The sequence below is a fragment of the Lissotriton vulgaris genome, chromosome 7 (genome assembly GCF_964263255.1).
Source record: "Lissotriton vulgaris chromosome 7, aLisVul1.2, whole genome shotgun sequence".
Classification (NCBI taxonomy): Eukaryota; Metazoa; Chordata; class Amphibia; order Caudata; family Salamandridae; genus Lissotriton; species Lissotriton vulgaris.
Window position 1 is genome coordinate 31,131,086 of NC_141695.1, and position 13,570 is coordinate 31,144,655.

The 13,570-nt window shown below is 55.4% G+C and overlaps 1 protein-coding gene across 1 annotated transcript in view; it reads left to right on the forward strand.

Moving 5' to 3' along the window:
- Positions 1-13,570, forward strand: part of LOC147700593 (scavenger receptor cysteine-rich domain-containing group B protein-like) — a 186,290-nt gene that overhangs the window by 105,796 nt on the left and 66,924 nt on the right. The window contains exon 2 of the mRNA XM_086929701.1: positions 907-1,233. Within this exon, the coding sequence (XP_086785827.1) occupies positions 907-1,233 (327 nt within the window). The remainder of the gene's footprint in view (positions 1-906; positions 1,234-13,570) is intronic.

The window sequence follows — 13,570 nt, forward strand, 5'->3', positions numbered from 1 at the left end:
ATGTGAGGGGATGTCATATGTTGAGTGGAAGGGAGTGATTTGTTATTGGTGTTGTATGGAATGGTGTACTGGAGTGTTGTGTTGTGTAGTTTCATGTAGTGCTGCTTAATTTGCAAAGCTATTTAATGGTCCTGACACCAATCCGTTTTGAAGTGTTATGCAAGGAACTTGGGTGATTCCAGAGGGGATGCCAAGAGGTGGTTTCCGGTCAGTCTTTTGCTGTTTTTGTTCCAAGGTTCGCTTGGAACTCTCTGAGGGTTCAAAGATCATTTCCATAACCCCTGGAGCATGCTGTGAAATGGGGAATTTTCTAGAACTGCTGTCTCAACCCTAGGTTTGGGCTCTGTCCCACCTAACTCCTGCTTCTGGTTCTCCGAGGTCTTTAAGTTCACCTCTTTTAGCCTTTGGTCATGGCAGTCCTCAAGCTTTTGACATTGAGAGCGGCCTTCGACGTTCCTGTAATATTTGATTGCAGGGTTGGCAAGCTGGGGCTCTGGGCTGCTGACTGCTGTTCCTCCTGGTTTGCAGGTTTTGGCTGAAAGGTCAGTCCTTTAGTCCTTCCCTGAGTTCTTGTGCAAGGCGGCTTCTATGCTCCGTAGGGAGATTCTACCTTCTCCATTTTCTTTCTGTTTAAGTGATCCAATGCTGTGTATGGATTTATATTTATTTGCACGCGGTGTGACTCTGATATCTTTTCTTGTTTAGGGGGTTGGAGGAGGGGAATCGTACATGTTAATGAATTGTAATTTTATTTTACCCATAAAATCGATACTTTTTTAAACCTAAAAAATAAAGAATTGTATGATTTGAAATGCCCGGTGCCTCTGTCCATCTAACTCGCTTTCCTCTTAGTTGCCCAGATGTCACGTGACAGGCTCACCCTCTCCTCTCTCTCGCCCTCTCCAGGTGTCGCCCAGCTGCGGCTGGTGGACGGGTCTGATGCGTGCCAAGGCAGGGTGGAGGTGTCCTACAATGGCATGGACGGGCCCCTTTGCCCCCAGGGCTGGGGCTTCAGCAACGCCGCCGTTGTGTGCACTCAGCTGGGCTGTGGACCTGTTAAAAGACACACAACACAGGCTCTCTTTGGGTCTGGCTCGGGTCCCCGATGCCTTGCTAACCTCAACTGCTTTGGCACAGAGAAGCACACCTCTGCCTGCAAAACACGGGGCAGAGGCCTTGAATGGAAGGGGACCGAACACAGCTGGGCAGCCTCGCTCGTCTGCTCAAACTCAAGTAAGTACACATGTATGTTTAGTGCTTTGTAGGTTTCATCACTGGTGACACAGCTATATCCTCAGCAGAGATGACAACACTGTGTAGTTTAAGTGGTACTCCTATTAGCTAGGGTGATAGTGCTCAATTTACTGACCTCAGAAGGATGGAGGGCCGTCTCCAGCGATCGTACAGACAAGTAACTTCCCCCCCACAGATGGACACCACACAAGGATAAGGTCAACACTCTTTATATACGATTCTTGAAGCAAGGATATCAGCGATACAGTGATATCGGGACACGAGGGTCCTCTCAATTCTAGTCTCTGGAAGGGGAAGGGGTAGCGGGACAGTCTTGGTACCGGTCTGGTACTGAGGTGGTACGATGAATAGCTCACAATCCTCGAGCTCGGAGTTCTGGAAGGTCGGGCCGCGGCAGCGCCAGCAGGCTCGGATGATAAGTCTCATTTGAGAAGGGCCGCGGCAGCGCCAGCCGGCAAGGGCGATGGTTCACACAAGGATGGGCCGCGGCAGCGCCAGCAGGTCCCGACGAAGATGTAGGTTGCAGAGGGCCGCGGCAGCGCCAGCAGGTCCCGACGAGGATGTAGGTTGCAGAGGGCCGCGGCAGCGCCAGCAGGTCCCGACGAGGATGTAGGTTGCAGAGGGCCGCGGCAGCGCCAGCAGGTCCCGACGAGGATGTAGGTTGCAGAGGGCCGCGGCAGCGCCAGCAGGCAGGACGATGGTTCACAAGGCAGGGCTGCGGCAGCGCCAGCAGTCCGTCAAGGATGAGTTCTTCAAGGTGTGTCTCGACTCCAGGATACAACTGCCTTCCTGCTCTGGAGCTGCCCCAGTTATAGGTCTGGCCTCCTTTGATGTCCGGACCCTCGCTCTTGGAGGTCGGGAGGTCCGGGATGAGGGAGTCCAGACACCCAGCAGGGGGGTGGAGCCAGCGCCCGGGGAGGCTGGGGGCGATCGGCACCTGGCGGGGGAGAGCCATCGACACTCCTCTCTCCCATTGACCTGCCAAGTGGTCCGTTCACCTCCCGGGTGGATGGTGGTGCCTCGATGTCGGGGCCTGGCCAGGCCCAGGGTTGGGGTCGAGCTGAGGCCACGCGGCCTTGTGGTGCAGTGTCCAAGATGGCGGCTGGGCCGGGCAATGGTGCTGACGGAGGCCCGGGTCAGCTGATGCTGGGATGTTCGGGAGCAGGCGTCCCGTGGGGGACGGGTTGCGGGTTGCTTCTGTTAGTTGCCGGGGTGGTTCTTCTGGTGACACCGGGAGAGCCGGTGCTCGGACCCTATCATGCGGGGAGGGAGCAGCCCGTGCACGAGGCCTGTCCAACATGCGTCCCCCCCAGCTGAAGGCGGGGAGAGTCACCCATGTTCTTGGGTACTCTCCTCGTCGAGGCGGAAAAAGCGTGACAGGCCGTCCGCGTTGGCGTGGTCTTGGCCAGGGCGATGCTCCACAGTGAAGTCCATCCCCTGCAGGGAGATGGACCATCGCAACAGTTTTGGATTCTCCCCCCGCATCTGCATCAACCATTGCATGGGTCTATGATCTGTTTGTACCCTGAAATGGGTACCGAAGAGGTAAGGCCGGAGCTTCTTGAGGGCCCATACTACTGCGAAGGCCTCCCGCTCGATGGTGCTCCAGCGCTGCTCTCGGGCCAGCAGGCGTCGGCTGATGAAGGCCACTGGCTGATCGACTCCCTCGGCGTTGAGTTGAGAGAGGACTGCCCCAATGCCATGATCTGAGGCGTCCGTCTGGACGAGGAATTCCCGGCTGTAGTCGGGGGCCTGGAGCACGGGGGCGGTGCACATGGCGGCCTTCAACTTCTCGAAGGCCGCTTGACAGTCCGGAGTCCAGTTGACGGTTTTGGGTTTTTTCTTGGAGGTGAGCTCTGTGAGGGGCCCCACAATACTGCCATAGTCTTTCACAAACCGCCGGTAGTATCCGGTGAGCTCCAAGAAGGCTCGGACCTCGGTCTGGGTGACGGGTGGCTGCCAGGACTGGATGGCAGCGATCTTGAGCTGGAGGGGGGCCACCAGACCGCTCCCCACCTGGTGTCCGAGGTAGGTCACGGACCCCTGGCCAATCTGGCATTTGCTGGCCTTGATGGTAAGGCCGGCCTGCTGGAGGGCGCGCAGGACTTCTCGGAGGTGGTGAAGGTGGTCGGCCCAGTGACAACTGTACACAGCGATATCGTCCAGGTAAGCAGCACTGAATTCTTCGAGGCCGGCCAATACCTGGTTCACGAGTCGTTGGAAAGTAGCTGGAGCGTTTTTCATGCCGAATGGCATCACTTTGAAATGGTAGTGGCCATCCGGGGTAGAGTAGGCGGATCGTTCTTGGGCTCTGGGGGTGAGGCCGATATGCCAGTAGCCCGCTGTCAGATCGAAGATGCTCAGGTAGCGGGCAGCCCCCATACGGTCAACCAGTTCATCTGCCCGGGGAATTGGGTGAGCGTCGGTTCGGGTGACAGCGTTCAGGCCCCGATAGTCTACACAGAATTGGAGCTCGGGGGTGGTGCCCGGGGCGGCAGCTTTGGGGACCAGTACGACTGGGCTGGCCCAGGGGCTGTCGGATGGCTCGATCACTCCGAGTGCAAGCATTTTAGAGACTTCGTCCTGAATGCAGGCGCCCACCCGATCCGGCACTCGGTACGCCCTGTGTCGAATAGGGGGACTATCCCCAGTGTCCACGTCGTGGAGGCACCAGGGGGTGACCCCTGGGGTGAGGGAGAACAGGTTCACAAATTGCAGCAGGAGAGCCCGACAGTCTTGGCGTTGTTCCGGGGTCAAGGCATCGGAGAGTCGGACCCCTTCCACTGAGCCATCTTTTTCACGGGTCCTCAGTAGGTCAGGGAGGGGCTCGGAGTCTTCTTCCGCCCCACTATCTGTTGCCATCAGTAGGCTGAGCTCCGAGCGTACGAAGTTTGGTTTGAGTCTGTTGGCGTGGAGGACCCGGAGAGGGTTCCGGGGGGACTCCATGTCTATTAGGTAGGTGACAGGGCCCTTGCGCTCAATCACTTTGAAGGGCCCCGTCCATTTGTCCTGCAAGGCACATGGTTCGACTGGAGACATCACCCACACTTGCTGACCGGGCTCGAACTCAATGGAGGAGGCATGTTGATCGTACCATTTCTTCATGTCCTCCTGACTGGCCTCAAGATTGGCTTTGACGAGTTCCCTGAATCGCCGGGTCTGGTTGCGGAGGGTCAGGAGGTACTTATACACATCCGGAGGGGTCTTCTGGGGGGTAATCTCCCATTCTTCTTTGACCAGGCTGAGGGGCCCCCGGACAGGGTGCCCGTACAGGAGCTCAAAGGGGCTAAAACCGAGGGATTTCTGTGGAACCTCTTGGTAGGCGAAGAGGAGGCACGGGAGCAGCACATCCCATTGGCGACGTAGGGGTTCCTCCAGGCCCATGATCATCCCCTTGAGAGTGCGGTTAAACCGCTAGACCAGACGTTTCCTTGCGGGTGATAGGGGGTCGTGAACCGGTAGGTAACCCCGCACTGCTGCCAGAGAGATTTCATGTATTTGGAGATAAAGTTCGTGCCCCTGTCGCTGACGACTTCCCGGGGGAAGCCCACTCGAGAGAAGATCCCCATTAAGGCTCGGCCTACCACTGGTGCTGTTATGGTCCGAAGAGGAATGGCCTCGGGATAGCGGGTGGCAGGGTCCACCAGGACCAGGATGAACCGGTGCCCCTGTGCTGTTCGGGGGTCCAGGGGCCCCACAATGTCTATTCCCACCCGTTCGAACGGGGTGGTGACGACGGGGAATGGTTGCAAGGGTGCTTTGATTTTCCGGCCGCTCTTCCCGCTGGCCTGGCAGGTGGGGCAGGCCCGGCAGTGGTTGGAGACATCATTTTGCATTTTGGGCCAGTAGAAGTGAGTTACCAGGTGGTTGTAAGTTTTGTCTTGTCCCAAGTGCCCAGCAAGGGGGACATCGTGCGCTAAGTTCAAAAGGAAGTCCCTGAAGCGGAGGGGCACCACCAGCACCCGGCTGGCCCCCAACTCAGCAATTCTTTGCTCGCTGTAGAGTAGGTCATTGTCCCAATAGATCCAGTGTGCCCCTGCGGTGTCTCCTGCGCTCTGGGCGAGGGCTTGCTGTCGGAGTCCCTCGAGGGAGGGACAGGTCTTCTGTTCTTGCCGGAATTGTTCCTGGGTGGGTCCACCCTCTTGATTCCACTGGGCCAGTTCTGGAAGGTCCTGGAGCTGAGCGGGCCCTTCTTGGTTTTGCTCTGGGGGATCAGTACTGAGGGCGTCTCTCTCCGGGATGATCGGGGGAGGAGGTGCTGGCCATTCGGGTTCTTCGGGACTGGGGATGGTGCGGGCGGCCATGGACCGGGTTGTTTCGCAGGCCCAGTCCGGGAGGCCCAACATCCCCAAGTGCTCTCTTCTCTCAACGGCTGCCCAGGGGGAACTTTTGAGGTCGTTTCCCAGGAGGCAGTCCACCGGGGCATCATCGCGGACAGTCACCTTCAGCATACCGGACACTCCTCCCCATTCGAAGGGGACGCAGGCCATTCGACACAGGCTCTCTGAATTGTCAGCTGGTCGGACGGGGCAAAGAACGTTTGGCAAGATCTGTTCCGGGGTTACCAGATGACAGCGGACTGCCGTCACACTGGCCCCGGTGTCACGCAGGGCTTCGGCCTTGCGCCCATTGATGTTCACCCACTGGCTGTATTTTGTCGTGTTGGCGGGTAGGGGAGCCCGCGGGATCATGTCTCTTTCCCCTAGGCAAACCAGGGTCATGGCGGCGGGTTCCCACTCGGGCTGCTCTTGGTCGTACTCTTCATAATCTTCGGGTGCTTGCTCCTCTCCCAGGGCGGCGGCAGCGACCTGGCGGGGTATGGAACTCTGGTTCTTCGGGCAGTTAGGGTCGTTGGCATAGTGGACGGTCCGCTGGCACCGGTGGCAAGTAACGTTGGCTCGGAACCCTGGACGCATCGGGGGGTTTCCCCTACCGGCCGGGGATGGGGTGTTGCTGGCGGGAGCCGCCAGGACGGCGTCTCTGCCCCGACCCTGGCCTCCTCCTCCTCGGGGGCGATGGGGACCTTGGTTGGTTCTGTTCGGCTCACTTGGCCCACTTCGGGCAACTCAAGTGCTTTCCCATCGGTCAGCTTCAGCGGCGAGCTGCCGAGGTTCAGTCAGTTTACTGTCGAGGAGGTGCTGCCTGAGCTCGGTGAAGCAATTGTTGGAGAGGTGCTCCCACACAATGAGGTTAAAGAGTTGCTCGTAGGAGGTTACGTGGCTGCCCTTGATCCACCCCTCGAAGGCTCGGCTGAAATAGTTCACGTACTCCACCCAAATTGTACCCGGGATCCGCTTGCAGTCGCGGAACCGCTGGCGGTACATCTGGGGCGTGAGTCCGTATCGAGTGAGGAGGGCGGCCTTCATGTGGTCATAGGATGTCATCTGATGGTCCGGGAGCTGCAGCAGGGCGTCGCGCCCTTCATTGACGAATCTCCCCCATAGCCCGGCTCCCCAGTCACTTCGATCAATCCGGTGGGAGGTCATGGCGATCTCGTAGGCCTTGAACCACTGCTGGATATCGTCGTTCCGATAATATTCTCTGACGACATCCTTGGGGATGTGGACTTTTGGTTCGGCAGTGCCCGGGGTGTTCGGGCGCTCGGGCACCCCGAGGTCTTTATTCTGTTTCCGCATCTCTATCTCTGCTAGCTTGCGCTCATGTTCGTATGCCAGTCTTTTCTCTTCGAGTTCTCTCTGCCTTTGCTTCTCTTCCCGCTCCTCTCGGAGCCGCAAGTGTTCTAATGTTATCTTTTGTTCCGCCAATTTCAGCTCTCCGTCCAACCAGAGCCGTGCCAACTCTAATTCATGGAGTCTGCTTTTCTCTCGTTCTTGGATCTCCTCCAGGGAGAGACCCGCTCTCCTTCCTTCCGTCGGAGTGGTGTTTGTTTCTGGCGCCTCGCGGTTTTGGTTTTGGGGTACAGCCGTACCCGTTTCTGCCCAAGATTCTAGGGCGTGTTTGAAGTCCTCTTTCGTGCTCAGCCCGGTGGTAGCAATGCCTAGTTCTATGCAAAATTGCTTTAGCTCTCGATGGTTGTACTCTTCTAGTTTCTCCATCTGGAATTTCTCTGTGGATCCGCTCTCTTTTGTTGTCATTGTGGTTGAGTCGTGGGGTGAGCTACTCTCTGTACGATTACGCGTTGGTTCGGATCGCGCCGCTGGCCACCAATGTTAAGACGGGGACCTGGAGGGTCGGCCGAGGACAAGGGGAGAGGCCTCCGGAGAGGGCCGTCTCCAGCGATCGTACAGACAAGTAACTTCCCCCCACAGATGGACACCACACAAGGATAAGGTCAACACTCTTTATATACGATTCTTGAAGCAAGGATATCAGCGATACAGTGAGATCGGGACACAAGGGTCCTCTCACTTCTAGTCTCTGGAAGGGGAAGGGGTAGCGGGACAGTCTTGGTACCGGTCTGGTACTGAGGTGGTACGATGAATAGCTCACAATCCTCGAGCTCGGAGTTCTGGAAGGTCGGGCCGCGGCAGCGCCAGCAGGCTCGGATGATAAGTCTCACTTGAGAAGGGCCGCGGCAGCGCCAGCCGGCAAGGGCGATGGTTCACACAAGGATGGGCCGCGGCAGCGCCAGCAGGTCCCGACGAAGATGTAGGTTGCAGAGGGCCGCGGCAGCGCCAGCAGGTCCCGACGAGGATGTAGGTTGCAGAGGGCCGCGGCAGCGCCAGCAGGTCCCGACGAGGATGTAGGTTGCAGAGGGCCGCAGCAGCGCCAGCAGGTCCCGACGAGGATGTAGGTTGCAGAGGGCCGCGGCAGCGCCAGCAGGTCCCAACGAGGATGTAGGTTGCAGAGGGCCGTGGCAGCGCCAGCAGGCAGGACGATGGTTCACAAGGCAGGGCTGCGGCAGCGCCAGCAGTCCGTCAAGGATGAGTTCTTCAAGGTGTCTCTCGACTCCAGGATACAACTGCCTTCCTGCTCTGGAGCTGCTCCAGTTATAGGTCTGGCCACATTTGATGTCCGTACCCTCGCTCTTGGAGGTCGGGAGGTCCGGGATGAGGGAGTCCAGACACCCAGCAGGGGGGTGGAGCCAGCGCCCGGGGAGGCTGGGGGCGATCGGCACCTGGCGGGGGAGAGCCATCGACACTCCTCTCTCCCATTGACCTGCCAAGTGGTCCGTTCACCTTCCGGGTGGATGGTGGTGCCTCGATGTCGGGGCCTGGCCAGGCCCAGGGTTGGGGTCGAGCTGAGGCCACGCGGCCTCGTGGTGCAGTGTCCAAGATGGCGGCCGGGCTGGGCAATGGTGCTGACGGAGGCCCGGGTCAGCCGATGCTGGGATGTTCGGGAGCAGGCGTCCCGTGGGGGACGGGTTGCGGGTTGCTTCTGTGGGTTGCCGGGGTGGTTCTTCTGGTGACACCGGGAGAGCCAGTGCTCGGACCCTATCATGCGGGGAGGGAGCGGCCCGTGCACGAGGCCTGTCCAACAGAAGGCTGAGTCTGCCTCACTGTTATTTAGATTTTTCAGCTGCATGTGTCAGCTGTAAACATTAACTCATGAGGTGGCTTGTCAGATGCACCATGTATATAGGACACATGGAAAGCCCTGGTAGTCCGAGAGGCAGTGACTGGCTTCAGGGCGCTAGAAAATAAAGTCTGCACCTCAGTGGCATGTACTTTACTCACAGGCACATACATGATTTGCTGCTGTGAAGGAATATTTCTCTTGGCTTCTGGGTCAGACTCTTAGGATAGGAAATGGTTCATAAGTCTCCCTTCAGTTGTATCTGCAAACCTTGTATCCTATTGGACTATATTTCTGGAGAGCTGCGGTGCACACCAAATATTTGGCCTGCTCTAAGAAGTGAATCTGGGTTTGAGAGCCCCAGGTACACTTTGGAGGAGTCGGACTTCCTTACTCACTCGGTGCCCCGTGGAAACAAGATCAGCTTTGCACATTCGGCCCTCAAACTACAGTGCTTATTTGTAAATATATACCTACCAGGAGGCCACTACAGGGGGCAGCACCATTGCTCCCACCAGCGCTGCCAATAACAGCACCAATACAACTAATCAACACCATGGGGCAGATTTGCAAGCCCCTTGGGACACATTTACGCAGCCGTTGCGCCACTTCTGTGATGCAGTGGAGGCGTAAACCATGCGCAATGTTGCGCCTTATTTAAAATGTGACGCATCTAGGGAGATGTGTCACGTTGTAAAGCCCTGCATCATATGAAACCTGCGTCAGGTTTCATGTGGGAGTTCCGTCACGGGGTCGTTCCGTCGCAATAACGCCTTGTAAAGGTGACGCAGTGAAATCTACAAGATTCCACTCGGTCACATTTACGGCCATGCTCCGTCAAAACCCTGCGCCTGCTTGAAGCAGGCGTAAGGAGTGAGGCAGCATGTTAGTCATAGGGCGCCCGTGAGCCTTGCTGGATCTGCGTTGCGCTTGCGACACAACTCCAGCAATGCGCTGCCCTTACGCCAGTGTATACAACATGCATATGCCCATTCTTGCGCCACGGCAAGCTGCATTGTAAATGCGGCACATCACTGGTGGCAGACGGGTGGTTTTGTGTGTCGCAAGTTTTCTGGGGCATCCCTGCTGGTTTGCAGAGAAGCGCCAGACCTTGTAAATCTGCCCACCATACACTTAAAAGTGTACTTTTAAGACTGTTCCAGGCACCCAAAGTTATAAGAATAGCTTAGCGCGACAGGTGTTAGCCACTTTTTATGTATATTGAATTAATAAACAATTGTTGTTGTGCTGGTGTATAAATTAGCAAAACTAAAGGGGATGATGGACGGAGCGTTTGAGCAAATCAAACACTCACCCCCAGTCAACTGATCTGGGTTTAATCCATCACCATTCTTTGGCTCACTCAGCCACCCCAGTTCAGACATGGCCATATGCAAATCAGTCTGACCCTGTGCCTCATGGGAACAGTCCAGCCCGAACTGCCAAGCCATGTCTTCCCTGGACTGGAAACAAGCATCCTGGGACTGGTTTCGGATTCATAATCCTCATCAGCCAGGCTTTCTTTAATCCAGTGGCAAAGTGAGCAAGGGATTCACGTCTGAGTATACCCAGCCAATTTAGGTCGAACAAAGCGAAATAAATGGGGATGATGGAGGGAGCGGCAGGGTATGCTAAGACGTGAGTGTTTGATTTGCTCAAACGCTCCGTCCATCATCCCCTTTTGTATCACTTTGTTCGCCCTAAATTGACAGGGTATTCTCAGACGTGAGTCCCTTGCTCATTTGGCAACTGGATTCAAGATAGCCTGGTTGATGAGGATTATGAATCCAAAACCGGTCCCAGGATGCTTGTTTCCAGTCCAGGGAAGACATGGCTTGGCAGTTCGGGCAGGACTGTTCCCATGAGGCACAGGATCAGACTGATTTGCATATAGCCATTTCTGAACTGGGGTGGCTGAGTGAGCTAAAGAATGGTGATGGATTAAACCCAGATCAGTTGACTGGGGGTGAGTGTTTGATTTGCTCAAACGCTCCGTCCATCATCCCCTTTTGTATTACTTTGTTTGCCCTAAGTTGGCAGGGTATGCCCAGACGTGAGTCCCTTGCTCACTTGGCCACTGGATGCAAGATAGCCTGGCTGATGAGGATTATGAATCCGAAACCGGTCCCAGGATGCTTGTTTCCGGTCCAGGGAAGACATGGCTTGGCAGTTGGGGCTGGACTGTTCCCATGAGGCACAGGGTCAGACTGATTTGCATATGGCCATGTATGAACAGGGGTGGCTGAGTGAGCTAAATAATGGTGACGGATTAAACCCAGATCAGTTGACTGGGGGTGAGTGTTTGATTTGCTCAAATGCTCCGTCCATCATCCCCTTTTGTATCACTTTGTTCGCCCTAATTTGGCAGGGTATGCTCAGACGTGAGTCCCTTGCTCACTTGGCCACTGGATTCAAGATAGCCTGGCTGATGAGGATTATGAATCCGAAACCGGTCCCAGGATGCTTGTTTCCGATCCAGGGAAGACATTGCTTGGCAGTTCGGGCTGGACTGTTCCCATGAGGCACAGGGTCAGACTGATTTGCATATGGCCATGTCTGAACTGGGGTGGCTGAGTGAACTAAAGAATGGTGATGGATTAAACCCAGATCAGTTGACTGGGGGTGAGTGTTTGATTTGCTCAAACACTCTGTCCATCATCCCCTTTTGTATCACTTTGTTTGCCCTAAGTTGGCAGGGTATGCTCGGACGTGAGTCCCTTGCTCACTTGGCCACTGGATTCAAGATAGCCTGGCTGATGAGGATTATGAATTCGAAACCGGTCTCAGGATGCTTGTTTCCGGTCCAGGGAAGACATGGCTTGGCAGTTCGGGCTGGACTGTTCCCATGAGGCACAGGGTCAGACTGATTTGCATATGGCCATGTCTGAACTGGGGTGGCTGAGTGAGCTAAAGAATGGTGATGGATTAAACTCAAATCAGTTGTCTGGGGGTGAGTGTTTGATTTGCTCAAACGCTCCGTCCATCATCCCCTTTTGTATCACTTTGTTTGCCCTAAATTGGCAGGGTATGCTCTGACATGAGTCCCTTGCTCACTTGGCCACTGGATTCCAGATAGCCAGGATGCTTGTTTCCGATCCAGGGAAGACATGGCTTGGCAGTTCGGGCTGGACTGTTCCCATGAGGCACAGGGTTAGACTGATTTACATATGGCCATGTCTGAACTGGGGTGGCTGAGTGAGCTAAAGAATGGTGATGGATTAAACTCAAATCAGTTGACTGGTGGTGAGTGTTTGATTTGCTCAAACGCTCCGTCCATCATCCCCTTTTGTATCATTTTGTTCGCCCTAAGTTGGCAGGGTATGCTCAGACGTGAGTCCCTTGCTCACTTGGCCACTGGATTCAAGATAGCCTGGCTGATGAGGATTATGAATCCGAAACTGGTCCCAGGATGCTTGTTTCCGGTCCAGGGAAGACATGTCTTGGCAATACGGGCTGGACTGTTCCCATGAGACACTCTGTTCATCACCACCCCCTTTTCTGAATCGTTTTTGGCCACTACAGGTGTGGCAGGGTATACTCAGACATGAGTCCCTTGCTCACTGCACCACCAGGATTCAAGCAAGCCGGGCCGACGACGGCTGAAATGCCAGAAACCGGTCCCCGGAAGCTTGTCTCCTTTACAGTGAAGAATTGGCTTGGTAGTTTGGTCTGCCCTGTTCCCATGAGGCACAAGGTCAGACTAATTTGCATATGACCAGGTTCTGAACTGGGGTGATGCAGTGAGCTAAATAACGGTGATGGATTAAGCCCTGATCTCTTGACTGGGTAAGAGTGGTCTGCTTAATTCAGACACTCTGTTCATCACCACCCCCTTTTCTGAATCGTTTTTGGCCACTACAATTGTGGCAGGGTATACTCAGACATGAGTCCCTTGATCACTGCACCACCAGGATTCAAGCAAGCCGGGATGACGACGGCTGAAATGCCAGAAACCGGTCCCCGGAAGCTTGTCTCCTTTCCAGTGAAGAATTGGCTTGGTAGTTTGGTGTGCCCTGTTCCCCGGAGGCACGGGGTCAGACTAATTTGCATATGGCCTGGTTCTGAACTGGGGTGATGCAGTGAGCTAAATAACGGTGATGGATTAAGCCCTGATCTCTTGACTGGGTAAGAGTGGTCTGCTTAATTCAGACACTCTTTTCATCACCACCCCCTTTACTGAATCGTTTTTGGCCAATACAGGTGTGGCAGGGTATACTCAGACATGAGTCCCTTGCTCACTGCACCACCAGGATTCAAGCAAGCCGGGCCGACGACGGCTGGAATGCCAGAAACCGGTCCCCGGAAGCTTGTATCCTTTCCAGTGAAGAATTGGCTTGGTAGTTTGGTCTGTCCTGTTCCCATGAGGCATGGGGTCAGACTAATTTGCATATGGCCAGGTTCTGAACTGGGGTGATGCAGTGAGCTAAATAACGGTGATGGATTAAGCCCTGATCTCTTGACTGGGTAAGAGTGGTCTGCTTAATTCAGACACTCTGTTCATCACCACCCCCTTTTCTGAATCGTTTTTGGCCACTACAGGTGTGGCAGGGTATACTCAGATATGAGTCCCTTGCTCACTGCACCACCAGGATTCAAGCAAGCCGGGCCGACGACGGCTGAAATGAAATGCCAGAAACCGGTCCCCGAAAGCTTGTCTCCTTTCCAGTGAAGAATTGGCTTGGTAGTTTGGTCTGCCCTGTTCCCATGAGGCACGGGGTCAGACTAATTTGCATATGGCCTGGTTCTGAACTGGGGTGATGCAGTGAGCTAAATAACGGTGATGGATTAAGCCCTGATCTCTTGACTGGGTAAGAGTGGTCTGCTTAATTCAGACACTCTG